Source organism: Melanerpes formicivorus, unplaced genomic scaffold, assembly GCF_026170545.1.
Source record: "Melanerpes formicivorus ecotype bairdi unplaced genomic scaffold, bMelFor1.0.p_v2 SCAF_32, whole genome shotgun sequence".
NCBI classification, from domain to species: Eukaryota; Metazoa; Chordata; class Aves; order Piciformes; family Picidae; genus Melanerpes; species Melanerpes formicivorus.
The window spans coordinates 8805284-8817781 of record NW_027142384.1 but is presented as its reverse complement, the minus strand read 5'-3'; the positions used below and the strand labels follow the sequence as shown (position 1 = coordinate 8817781).

The window sequence follows — 12498 nt, the reverse complement described above, 5'->3', positions numbered from 1 at the left end:
GTTCTGTGTTAAGCCCAGACTATGGATTTTTGGGTATTCCATCTGCCTTTGCACTGCTTTGCATTGTAGCTTGTAGTTATTAATAGCAGCTTGCATTTAACCTTCCACTATATTCTGTATTTCTGTCCCAACCCTTTGTGGAGTCTTTTTTAATTACTTGGAGAATACTTTTAGAGCCTGTCCTCCTCCACTGCTACTTAAACTCCTTTTAAACTGAAGACACTAAGAAAATGTTTAATGTAACTATTCATTATTTATTTACTGTCTTCCAAAGAAAGGAAACATTTACCTTGCAGAACAAGTCAATATTGGGTAGCTGTTCTTCTCTTTTTCTTCTTGAGTCAGGACAAAGAGTTCCAAAAGAAAGGCTGTCAAAGGTCCTTTTACTATGTAAATTAATTTTATTCAAAACAAGATTAAAAAACCCCTAGGAGAGCTGGCCTAACTACATGAGGTAGTACCTGTAGCACAACAGAGGACAGCATTCTGAAGGAAGGAGGCTACCAGGGACTTCACAAGTTGGATGGAAATCAAGTCAAGGTGAGAAATGAAACCTAGCAAACAAAGTGGAACAGCTGTTCAGTGTTAAAGCACCAATACACTTCTCATAGAAAGAGACGTGGGATCTCCACTGCATGTTCTTCCAGACTTCTGCCAGAAGATGGTAGAGTTAAAGCACAAGGCTGAGCACCACAAATACATTTTTTATCCATGGGGAAGCAACAGATGACATTCCTGTCACTGGGCTCCATACCATGATACCTCCTGGCCTGCAGGAGTATTTGACAGATCATGAGGAGCAGGGTGAGCCTTTGCTACCATGTTCTGGAAGTGTTTTGGGGACATTTGCCCTCATATTAATGGACACAATGGATACCATGCACAGCTTAAGGCCTCCAGCTTGCAGGTTTGAATGCATGCCCACATTTCCACACCTCTGCTGAAACCCAGTTTGGGTGAACTGAAGAAGCCACATGGCAGAAATAAAGCACTTCTGTTTGTGGGACTGATGGTTTAGTCCTTAATTACAGATCCTTCTTGGACCCTTCACAGCTACCTGTGTCTGGCTCCACTCCTCAGACCTTTTACAGTTACCTGGGTCTGCCTCCACTCCTCAGACCCTTCCTGGTTCTGTCCATCTGTCACTCACTCACCCATCTCCAGCTGGCTGTGGCTGTGAAGGGCTGGGCTACAATGACTTGGTTGTTGCAACAAAAAGAGCTCGGCAGCGTCCGGTAAACTTTTTGGTCACATATTCAAGAAATAAACACAAATGGCCCAGACTCAAACATGCTGAGACAAGCCAGGACTTCCCTGTATTTTCTATCTCCCCTTTGCTTTCAAAGTGTGAAACTGAAACCAGCCCAACTCTTCCTTTGTGCTTGTGTGGACAATGCTGCTGTAAACCCCCAGTTAGATACTTTTAGCTCACCTGAAGGCATGATTTACAATACTGAATCACTGCGATGTCTCCTTTGCTGTACAGTGGAAATAAACCCCTCAGGCCTCCCTCTGGTACAGTTGTGAAGGTTACTGTTAGTGGCATACAGAAAGCACCATAATATACTCAGATAAAGAAAACAAAGAAGACTGAGGAGCTTGGAATTAACTGGAGAGGAGTAACTGCTAAGAAAATATAGCAAGATTTAACACAGGATTCCAAGCGCTGCTGTGGAGCATTGGAGAGTTTCAAATCCACTGTTCTCCCATGTTTACTTTTACAGGTTGGTTTTGGGTTGGGTGTTTTTTGTCATTAAGATATAGAAGTAATCTAAACTTTTTGGTGGAAAGCAGTATACATCTTCTGTACAGTAATGTTACAGCTTTATACAACTTTTAGGAAGGATAGGAAATGGTCTTTCTTCTTCTTCTCTTCCAAGCGCTCTGGTTTCACTTGACTGCTGGACAAGTTACCTGCTGGACTCACACGACAGCAAACACTCTGAAGGCCTTGCTGCCTGGAGGGTTCTGTAAACTGAAACACAAAAACCAGGCCTGGGGGTTACTTTTAAGACTGTAACACCTTAATGCTGATTTGCTGATGACACAAAGCCACTCCTAACCCCACTGAACTCTTTAAAACAATTGGCACAGAAAGAATTGAGTAGACATCTCCACTTAGTTACAGGCAAGGGGCCTGGTGCTTGGTGAAGGCTGAACAACCCCTTCAATCACCACTGTTTAAAAACACAAGTTGTTTCTTTACATAAAAAAGGGTGACTGTGGCTCTTGACATATAGGTCATAATCAGGATTGGCAGGCTACATCGAGTCAACACCACCATGACCATTAAACCATGTCCCCAAGTGCCATAGCCACACATTTCTTGAACACCTCCAGGGATGGTGACTCCACCACCTCTCTGGGCAGCCTGTTCCAATCCCTGACCACTCTTGAGGTGAAGAAATTATTTCCTGATCTCCAACCTAACCCTCCCCTGGCACCATTTCAAGCCATTTCCTCTCATTCTATCACCTCAGACTGGGGAGAAGAGAACAACTCCCACCTGGCTCCAGCCTCCTTTCAGGGAGTTGTAGAGAGCAATGAGGTTGACTCAGGCTCACCTCTCCAGCCTGTTCAAGACCCTCTGGATGGACCCCATCCCTTCAGCATGTCAGCTGGGCCACACAGTTTGGTGCCACCTTCAGACTTGCTGAGGGTGCCTCAGTCCCACTGTCCATGTCACTGATAGAGACAGTCCTCCAAGCTGGCCACAACAAAGCACTGGATTTAACAGGATCCCAAAGAAAGCCAAGGCCATATTCTTTCCAAGCCTTGTGGCAGCTGGAAAAGACCCAGCCAAGTAAACCAGAGGGTTCTTGAATGTCCTAAGGAGCTTTTTAGAGTAGTGATTTATGAGCTTAGAGGAGGCAGGCGGCTCTGGTACCACCACTTCTCCAAAGTCAGTGTTAGACAAACTCTGGACATTACCCAGCGTGGCCTGCTGGTTGATTTGCAGCCTTGCCCCAGGTCCAGACAGACAGAGAGCAGGCTGCAAGCAGGGTCCCTACCTTTCTGAGGATATCCCGTTCTGAAAGGAGGCCACATAGACTTTCCTCTTGTCTACTGGCATGACGTCAACATAGCCACCCTGGTTGGGGACCACACCGGCATGCACGGCTGCCCGGCAGATACTGGAGAGCTACAACAGTAGAAGGAGAAGGTTAGTTTGTGGTCAGCCTTCTGCTTTGAAATCACTGATAAGAAAACTAATGAAGACTTGAACCCATGTTCTAGGAGACATAAAACCATTGTAGTTATTGCATAGCAGTGAGGGGGGATGCCCCTCCCTGGAGGTGTTCAAGGCCAGGTTGGATGAGGCCCTGAGCAACGTGGGCTGGTGGGAGGTGTTGGAACTAGATGACCCTCAAGGTCCATTCCAACCCAAACCATTCTGTGAGTCTATGAATGTAGGATCCCCATCTTCAACAGAGAGCACAGCAAAGCAGTTCCAGTAAAACCCCACTTCAGGCCAAGTTATTTTGTAGGAGAAGCTTTCACTGCAGTAGGTCTCTCCACAACCAACCCGACAAACTTGGCCAATATGATTCAGAATGCCCAGGGAGGTGGCTGGGGCCCCATCCCTGCTGATACTCAAGGTTAGGCTCAACAAGGCTCTGGACAACCTGATCTAGTTGAGGATGTCCCTGCTGACTACAGGGGGGTTGGACTGGATGACCTTTGGAGGTCCCTTCCAACCCAAACCATTCTGTGATTATCAATAGTTTTGAACATGGCAAAGGGGGTGCCATTTATGGTCCTCTGTACTTCTCCTCCCAAGGCTGCAAGAGTTTTGTTATACACTGAAGGCCACCAGCAGTGGATGACAACATCTTTATGTACTCCTGCTATGGCCTTCCAATCTAGTGAGGAGGGCTTTAAACTAGGGTTGCTGGAGGAAGGGGTCCTCAATCCATTCCACGTCAAACACAACGACACAAATAGGCACCCTGGGCCTGGAGTTGGACAGCAGGCTGCGAAGAGAGCACCTGAAGAGCAAGATAAGGGCACCCTAGTCAGTAAATCAGCTTCAGTGAAACCCCAGCTGAAATGCCTCTGAACACCAAGGCAAGCAGGAAGAGCTGCAGATGTGTGCATGACTGCAGAGCTGCGATGTCATTGGCATCACTGAGACATGCTGAGATAGCTCCTATGACTGGAGTGTAGGATTAGATGGTTACAAGCTCTTTAGGGAAGACAGGAAAGGCAGCAAGGGGTATTGCCCTCTACATCAAAGACAACTGGAGTCCATGGAGCTCCACCTGGGGATAGATGAAGAGCTGACAGAAAGCTTATGTGTGAGGGTTAAAGGGAAAGAGACATCATAGTGGAAGTCTGCTACAAGCCACCTGACCAGGAAAACCAAGGGGATAAAGCCCCCAGAAGCAGATAGGAGCAGCTTCATGTGCACAAGCCCTGGTTCTCATGAGAAATTTCAACCACCAGGATATCTGTTGAAGGGCAACACAGCAGGGCACCAGCAATCTAAGAGGTTTCTGGGGTGCAGCTGGTAATTTCCTCTCCCATGTGGTAAAGGAGCCCACAAGAAAAGGTGCTATGCTGGACTGTGTCCTCTCCAACATGGAGAGGATGGTGAGTGATGTGAAACCTAAGGGCAGCCTTGGCTGCAGAAACCATGACATGATAGAGGTTAAGATCCTCAGGGCACCAAAGAGCACCCTCTTTGTGTCAGGTGTCATGGGGTAAAGCCCTGGAGGGAAGAGAGGCCTAGGAAAGCTGGTCAAGATTCGAGGCCCATCTCCTCCAAGCCCACAAGTAGTGCATCCCAAGAAGGAAGAAGGCAGGCAAGAGTGTCAGGAGGCCAGCATGGATGGACAAGGTGCTGCTGGACTTACTTGGGCACAAAAAGAGAGTCTACAAGCAATGGAAGTGAGAACAGGCCACATGGGAGCAGCCAGGGATCAGCTTAGGAAAGCAAAAGAGCAAAGAATTAAACTTGGCCAGAGGCAGAAAGGGGAACAAGAAGAACTTCTGCAGGTACACCAGTGACAAAAAGAAGGCTGGGGAAGATGTGGGGCATCTCCAAAAAGAAAATGGAGACCTGGTCACAACAGATACAGAGAAGGCTGAGGTGCTCCATGACTGCTTTGCCTCAGTATTCACCAGTAAGGGCTCCAGCTGTACCACCCAAGCTCCAGAAGGCAAAGGTGGGGAGTGGGAAAAGGAAGATCTGCCTACTGTAAGCAAAGATCAGGTTCAACACCATGTAAAGAACCTGAGGATGCACAAGTTCATGGAGCCTGATGACATCCACTTCCCAGGCCTGAGGGAGCTGTCAATGAAGTTGCCAAGCCACTGCCCATATTTGGAAGGCTGCCTGATGAAGTCCCTGCTGACTGAAAAAGGGGAAACAACTCCCATCTCAAGGGAAAGAAAGAAAGAAAACTCCAGAAACTCTAGACCAGCCAGTCTGACCTCTGAGCTTGGCAAGATCATGGCACAGATCCTCCTGAAGGCCTTGCTAAGCTATATGGAAAATGAAGAAGAGATGATTGGTGGCAACCAGCATGGCTTCAGCAAGGGCAAATCCTGCCTGATGAACTTGGTGGCTTTCTGTGATGGGAGTTACAGCATCAGTGGATAAGGGAAGAGCAACTCATGATGTCATCTGGGCTTATATAAAGTGTTTGATGCTGTCCTGCAAGACATCCTGGTCACCAAGCTGGAAAAACATTGCAATGACAAAGGAAAAGAAGAATGGGAGGGAGAGAGGGCAAAAATTCTGTGGGGCATGAGTGCTAAACCAGAGAACAACCTTTCACATGAGCAGGGAGGGGAAAAAATTACTGTGAAATATGAAAGGAGTCTTAAGAATGAATGAGCAGAGCAAAGCCAAAAGAGGAAAGGTTTAACTAGATTCTCCTGAAGGCTACAAAATGGGTTTGTAAACAGAGCTTTTTGTATTGGAATCACAGAATTGTTAAGGTTGGAAAAAGCCTCTAAGATCAAGTCCAATCTTCCACCCAACAGCTCCATCACTACTAGAGTGTGTCCTGAAGTGCCACATCTACTTGTTTTTTGAACACCCCCAGGGATGGGGACCCTACCACCTCCCTGGGCAGCCTGTTCCAACCCCTGACCACTCTTACAGCAAAGAAATGGCAGCCTCTGAAAAAAAAGAGCTCCTGGGAAGACCTTGGGAAAAGCCAGCATCTGGAAGGAAAGTGGATATCTAGATTCTGTCTTCTTCCCTTTGAACTCCATCTCTTCCCAGAGTTGCACATTTCCTTTCCCAGTGCACTGTCACTCACTGAACTTACATCAGAGTAAATCTGGGTTCCAATGACACGAGCGTAGTGGGAATTTGCTTGCAGACAGTTGTGAGGACAATACACCCTGAAACATCAACACAGACAGTTAGGGGAAAGGGCAGCAGAGCATCACTACATCACAATCATACAAATCACAGAATGGTAGGAGTTGGTAGGGACCTCCAGAGATCCTCCAGTCCAACCCCCCTGCCAGAGGAGGATCACCCAGGGCAGGTCACACAGGAACACATCTCCAGAGAAGGAGACTCCACAACCTCTCAGGGCAGCCTGCTCCAGGCCTCCGGCACCCTCACAGGGACAAAGCTTTGCCTTCTGTTCTTGTGGTACCTCCTTTGCTCCAGCTTGCCCCCAGTGCCCCTTGTCCTGTCCTTGGACATCCCTGAGCAGTGCCTGGTTCTGTTGTCCCCACACTGCCCTGGACATCTTTATTAACAGCAATGAAGGCAGCCCTCAGGCTGCTCTTTTCCAAGCTCCAGAGCCCCAGCTCCCTCAGCCTGTCCTCACAGGAAGATGTTCCACGGCTTTCAGCAGCTTTGTGGCTCCACTCTGGACTCTTTCAATCAGTGCCCTGAGGTCCTTCTTGAACAGAGGGGCCCAGCAGAGCCTGTAGAGGACAATGACCATGTACAGGGGGGACCAAGGATAAATCCTTGTGGCAGGTTCAAATGGGCCAACCTGTGCTGGTCAAACTGCCTCCTACAGGGGTTGTGCCCATGACACTGACTAAGCCCTGAGGCTTATGTGCCTGGGAAGCCCTGGATGCCAATGGGAAGATGCACCGCATCAGTGCACGGTGGACTGTCCCCAGCTACTGACTGCTATCACATGCCAAGGACCTGGCTCCAGAACCAGCACCTGAGAGAGAAGCAGAACCAGCTACACAGGGGACAGAGGCACATCACCAGAGTGGCCAATGGATGACTGCATCATCACCGTGAGCGTGTGACCTCCAGTCATGCACTCAGAGCAGCTAAGGCTCCACCATGAACGTTATTAATGCTCTGCCATGGACTCCATATATACAGAGCAATCAATCACTTGCTTATCTGACTGTGTGGCATTGTTAAGTACTGTTGTTGCTATTGTTATTGTTTGGTATATGGGAAATGCTAGCTTACAAATAGCACACATTTCCTAGACAAATCTGGACAGGCCAGGCTGCTGGTGGCCTTCTTGGCCATCTAAGCACATTGCTGGCTCATCTTCAGCTGGCTGCCAACCAACACCCCCAGGTCTTCCTCTGCTGGGCAGTTTGCAGCCACTCTGCCCCAAACCTGGAGCATTCATGACCCCACACTGTGATCCAAGGGTAGGACCCAGAACTTGACCTTGTTAAACCTCATTCTATTGGCCACAGCCCTTTGATCCAGCATGTTCAGATCACTCTGCAGAGCCTTCCTACCCTCCAGCAGATCAACACTGCCTCCCAGCTTAGTGTCATCTGCAAACTTCCTGAGGGTGCCTTGTTCTCCTCATCCAAATCATTGATAGAGACATTAAAGAGAACCAGCCCTAGCACCGACCTCTGGGGAATACCACTGGTGACTGGCCACCAACTGGATATAACACTCAGCCAGTCCTTAACCTAGCAAAGTGTCCACCCATCCAAGCCATGAGCAGCCAGCTTCTCCAGGAGGGTTCTGAGGGACACAGTGTCAAAGTCCAGGTAAACAACACCCACAGCCTTGCCCTCATCCATTGGGTGGGTCACCTTGTTACAGAAGCAGATCAGGTTCAGCAAGCAGGACCTGCTCTTCATGAACCCATGCTGACTGGGTCTGATCACCTGGCTGTCTTTTAGATCTGCCCTGAGCTATTTCATTTTAAAAGTGGATCATGACCTAATGACTTTGGAGCCACTCTACTTCAGGCAGCCTTGGGCAAGCATTCTTCTCTGGGATGCTACCCACATTGCAATCAATACTGGGCATGTCACAGCACCTGGGCATGTCACAGTCTTACCAGATGGGTGACCTAAATAGGCTGATGCAGCTAGGAAAGAGACTTTTATCTGAAGGAAGATGGATGTCAAAGAAGCCTTTTGGGAACCTGCTGACTGATGACTATGGTAGGAGGTTGTGTGATCAGTGCCAGAGCTGGTAGCTGCCTTGAACTCCTCAGATTGCATCTTCAGAATTAAGTGAAGAGCATGCACAGAATCTTGGATAAATCACTGCTGTTGTTAAGATCACTTTTGACCTTAGACCCTGTCTTTTCCTTAATGAAGCTAGTTTTAGTTTTTAATAAAGAAGAAAAAATGAAAAAGCCAGAAGTATGAGATTGTGCCCATCTGCTCCTGCATTCCACTTCACTTCTTCCTCCACATCTACCTAGAAAGCCAAGAGTCTCAGCCAAATCCCAAACAATTCCAGAAACCCAAGTGCTACATGAAGGGATGTCTTCCCAGCACTTCTGGCTTTGTTCTTCCTCCTTGTACTGGCTGTAAGACTGCTACACAGGTGCCCCTGTGAATATCTCCTGTGGATAGCTTGTGGTAAAAGTAAAAACCCAAAAGTTAAAAGAAGTCCTTAAAAGGGACTTGTGACAAGGGCTTGCAGTGACAGGGTGAGAGGGAATGGATTGAAGCTTGAGGAGGGCAGATTTAGACTGGAGATGAGGAAGAAATTCTTGACAGCAACTGGAACAGGTTGCCCAGGGAGGTTGTGGATGCCCCTTCCCTCGAGGTGTTCAAGGCCAGGTTGGATGAGGCCTTGAGCAACCTGGGCTGGTGGGAGGTGTCCCTGCCCATGGTAGGGGGGTTGGAACTGGATGATCTTTAAGGTCCTTTCAAACCCAAACTATGCTGTGAATCTCTGAATGTATGAAACCATGCTGCAGTGCATTAACCTTTGACTCATCTGTGGTTTTAAGAACTGCTACTGATTTCCTCCCTCAAATTAGTGTGTCACAAACCCCTCTAAGAGTTCAGAGGTAGGCTTCAGAGGAATGGTGCCTGTAGCTAAAGCTGTTGACTGACCTGCAGTTTACACCCAACATTAACCATAGCTATCTCAATTGTTTTGCAAACAGATTTGCTCACTCTAAACATGGGGGATCACCTCTATGACAAGTATTTGCATCACATTCTTCTATGGTACTTGCTTCACAGGCAAAAAAGCTGCAATAAAGTGTAGTTTGCCCAAGGTATTCACTGCAAAGGGGTTATCTAGATAACCTTTGGAGGTCCCTTCCAACCTACACCATTCTATGATTATAGTGGGCAATGAGAAACAAAAATGCATTTTGCTTTTCAGCTTTTGGTCTAATCAATGATGACTTCACTAAGATTTGCCAAAGGGCCACAGACAGATTCATGGATTCATAGAATGATTTTGGTTTGGAAAGGACCTTGAAGATCATCTACTGCCATGAGCAGAGACACCTCCCACCAGCCCAGGTTGCTCAAGGCCTCATCCAACCTGGCCTTGAACACCTCCAGGGAGAAGGCATCCACAACCTCCCTGGGCAGCCTGTTCCAGTGTCTCATCACACTCACTCTAAAGAATTTCTTCCTCATGTCCAGTCTCAATCTCCCCTATTCCAGCTCAAAGCCACTGCCCCTCATCCTGTCACTTCCAACTCTTGTCAAAAGTCCCTCCCCAGCTCTCCTGGAGCCCTTTCAGGTACTGGAAGACTGCTCTAAGATCTCCCTGGAGCCTTCTGTTCTCCATTCTAATCTTCATGGGCAAAAGAAAGTGAGATACATCTCATGGAAACTCCTGCAGATTGTCTATACCTGGACTCATACTTACACCAGAGACTAAAATTCCAGTAAAACCTTTATGGCTTCACTTTCCCAGCTGCTGTTGTCACTTTTGTCAATGGAACTGCAGGGAATTAGTAACTGGCAGGACTCTCAAATAGTGCAGGAACAGAAGAATTTTACCTTGGACAGTGTGAGGCTGGTTTCTGAAATGGGCACAGCTGCTCCACTGTCGTTTCGCAGGTGATAGCTTGAACTGAAGAAAGCAAAAGAGAAACAAATGAATCTGTGCCCTGGAGAATAAACCATGAAGTGCTACTGAATGTGTAAGAAAGAAATGCTAACCTGTCACTTTAGAGACAGTGAAGGAATTGGCAGACTGGTATTTTCTGAGGAAGAAACAAGACAAACAGTCAATAAACAAACACATCTCAGGGACTTCTTTTAGCTACAATCATTTTTATCAGAGAATATAGAAATTAATTCAAAGTATTTTCCCCAGTCAATTTTTATTCATAGATTCATAGAATGGTTTAGGTTGGAAGGGACCTTGAAGATCATCCAGTTCCAACCCACCTGCCATGGGCAGGGACACCTCCCACTAGCCCAGGTTGATCAAGGCCTCATCCAACCTGGACTTCAACACCTCCAGGGAAAGGGCATCCACAGCCTCGCTGGGCAACCTGTTCCAGTGTCTCTCCACCCTTACTGGAAAGGTTTTCTTCCTAATTTCCAGTCTCAATCTACCCTCCCTCAATCAATTGCCCCATGTCCTGTCACCTCAAGCCCTCCCAGCTTTCTTGTAGGCCCCCTTCAAATACTGCAAGGCCACTCTAAAGTCTCCCCAGAGCTTTCTTTCCCGTTCTGAATCTCCTTATGGAAATGGCACAACTCACTTGGTGCTCCCAGTGAATATGTTTGAATGCCCTTTAAACTCATTCAGTAAATTAATTTGCTAGGACTGTAAGTGTGCTAGGAACAAAGGATGAAATCTCTTTGTCCCTCAAAATGTAGCACCCAAAATCTCTGCTTGCTCAGAAGAATCCATCTACCAGAAGGTTCTGCTCCTACAAACAGCTCCAGCACTGAAAAGGGATTCTCCTGGCAGGCTTTTTGTCAAATTTCATTATGTTCTACTTTTGGCTCTTGTGTCTAGGATGAATTATTACCAGTATCACTAAACTCTCAGAGTCTTTCTCAGTAATGATGTGGTATCGAGATGTACCTGTTTAGTGCTATCAAAGAATCACAGAATGGCTCAGGTTGGAAGGGACCTCAGAGATCATCTACTCTAGTGTCCTTCTGCCATGGGCAGGGACACCTCTCAACTAGTCTCGGCTGCTCAAGGCCTCATCCAGCCTGGCCTTGAACACCTCCAGGGACAAGGCATCCAGGACCTCCCTGGGAAGCCTGTTCCAGAGTCTCACCACCCTCATGTTGAAGAGCTTCTTCCTCAGCTCCAGTCTAATCTTGCTCTCCCTCAGCTTCAAACCATACCCCCTTGTCCTGTCTCCAGACTCCCTCATGAAAAGTCCGTTTTGAAAAGTTCCTGGAGGATCCCTTCAGGTACTGGAAGGCAGCTCTAAGGCATCTGCAGAGTATTCTGTTCTCCAGGCTGAACCACCCCAGCTCCCTCAGCCTGTCCTCATAGCAGAGGTGCTCCAGCTCTTGGATCATCTTTGTGGCCTCCTCTGGACTCACTCTAGCAGCTCTATGTCCTTCTTCTGCTGGGGACAGCCGAACTGGAGGCAGGATTGGAGGTGAGGTCTCAGCAGAGCAGAGTCAAGGGGCAGAATCCCCTCTTTTGCCTTGCTGGCCACACTGCTCTGGCTGTAGCCCAGCACACAGCTGTCTTCTGGGCTGCATGAGGGCACTTCTGGCTCCTGGGAAGCTTCTCAGCAATCAACACCCCCAGGGCTTTTTCTTGATGCAAAATAGGATTAAATAATTTGAAAAAATATTGCACTCATTTAGTATTCATAGTTCAATAATCTGAATACTTGGAGCATTCAATTAATTCACTTGTAAGTGAAAGGATTTACTGCAGACAGGTAGAGCATAGTGACAGAAGGAGACTGGGTCCCTTCCAACCTAAGCCATACTGTGATTGTTGTGTCACTTTTCCATCCCCCATTAGACACCAGCAGAGTTTCAAGAGTGGATATCCACAGATCTTTGTACATAATTTTCCCCTTCCTTAGCAGAAAAAGTATGAACAAAAAGTTAGGGCTGTGAAGTATTTGGTATGAGATCAACAGAAAGGGGTGAAGAACTCGTCAGACCTTTCAAGCGTTGAGGACACTCACCCGATTGACTGAATGCCGTTTCTGTACGACTTGATGAAGTAATTCTTCCGTCCTTGCCTAGTGACATCCACCCAGCCACCTTCATTGTCCAGGATGCCATAATGTATGGCAGCTTTACAGATACTGGATTGCTGAAAAGCAGAGCAGGACAAGCAAATCCACCTCAGACAAAGGCACTCCTTCATGCTGCAATGCA

At 47.5% G+C, this 12498-nt stretch overlaps 1 protein-coding gene across 2 annotated transcripts in view; it reads right to left on the bottom strand.

Annotated features, from left to right (window-relative positions):
• Positions 1-1843: 1843 nt before the first annotated feature.
• The window catches only part of CRISPLD1 (cysteine rich secretory protein LCCL domain containing 1), a 36903-nt gene continuing 26248 nt past the window's right edge, over positions 1844-12498 (bottom strand). For both annotated transcript variants that reach the window (XM_068155587.1, XM_068155588.1), the window contains 6 exons: positions 12303-12433; positions 10342-10385; positions 10180-10252; positions 6282-6357; positions 3012-3142; positions 1844-1975 (listed from right to left, as the gene is read on the bottom strand). In XM_068155587.1, coding sequence (XP_068011688.1) covers positions 1924-1975; positions 3012-3142; positions 6282-6357; positions 10180-10252; positions 10342-10385; positions 12303-12433 — 507 coding nt within the window. In that variant the 3' untranslated portion in view covers positions 1844-1923. The remainder of the gene's footprint in view (positions 1976-3011; positions 3143-6281; positions 6358-10179; positions 10253-10341; positions 10386-12302; positions 12434-12498) is intronic.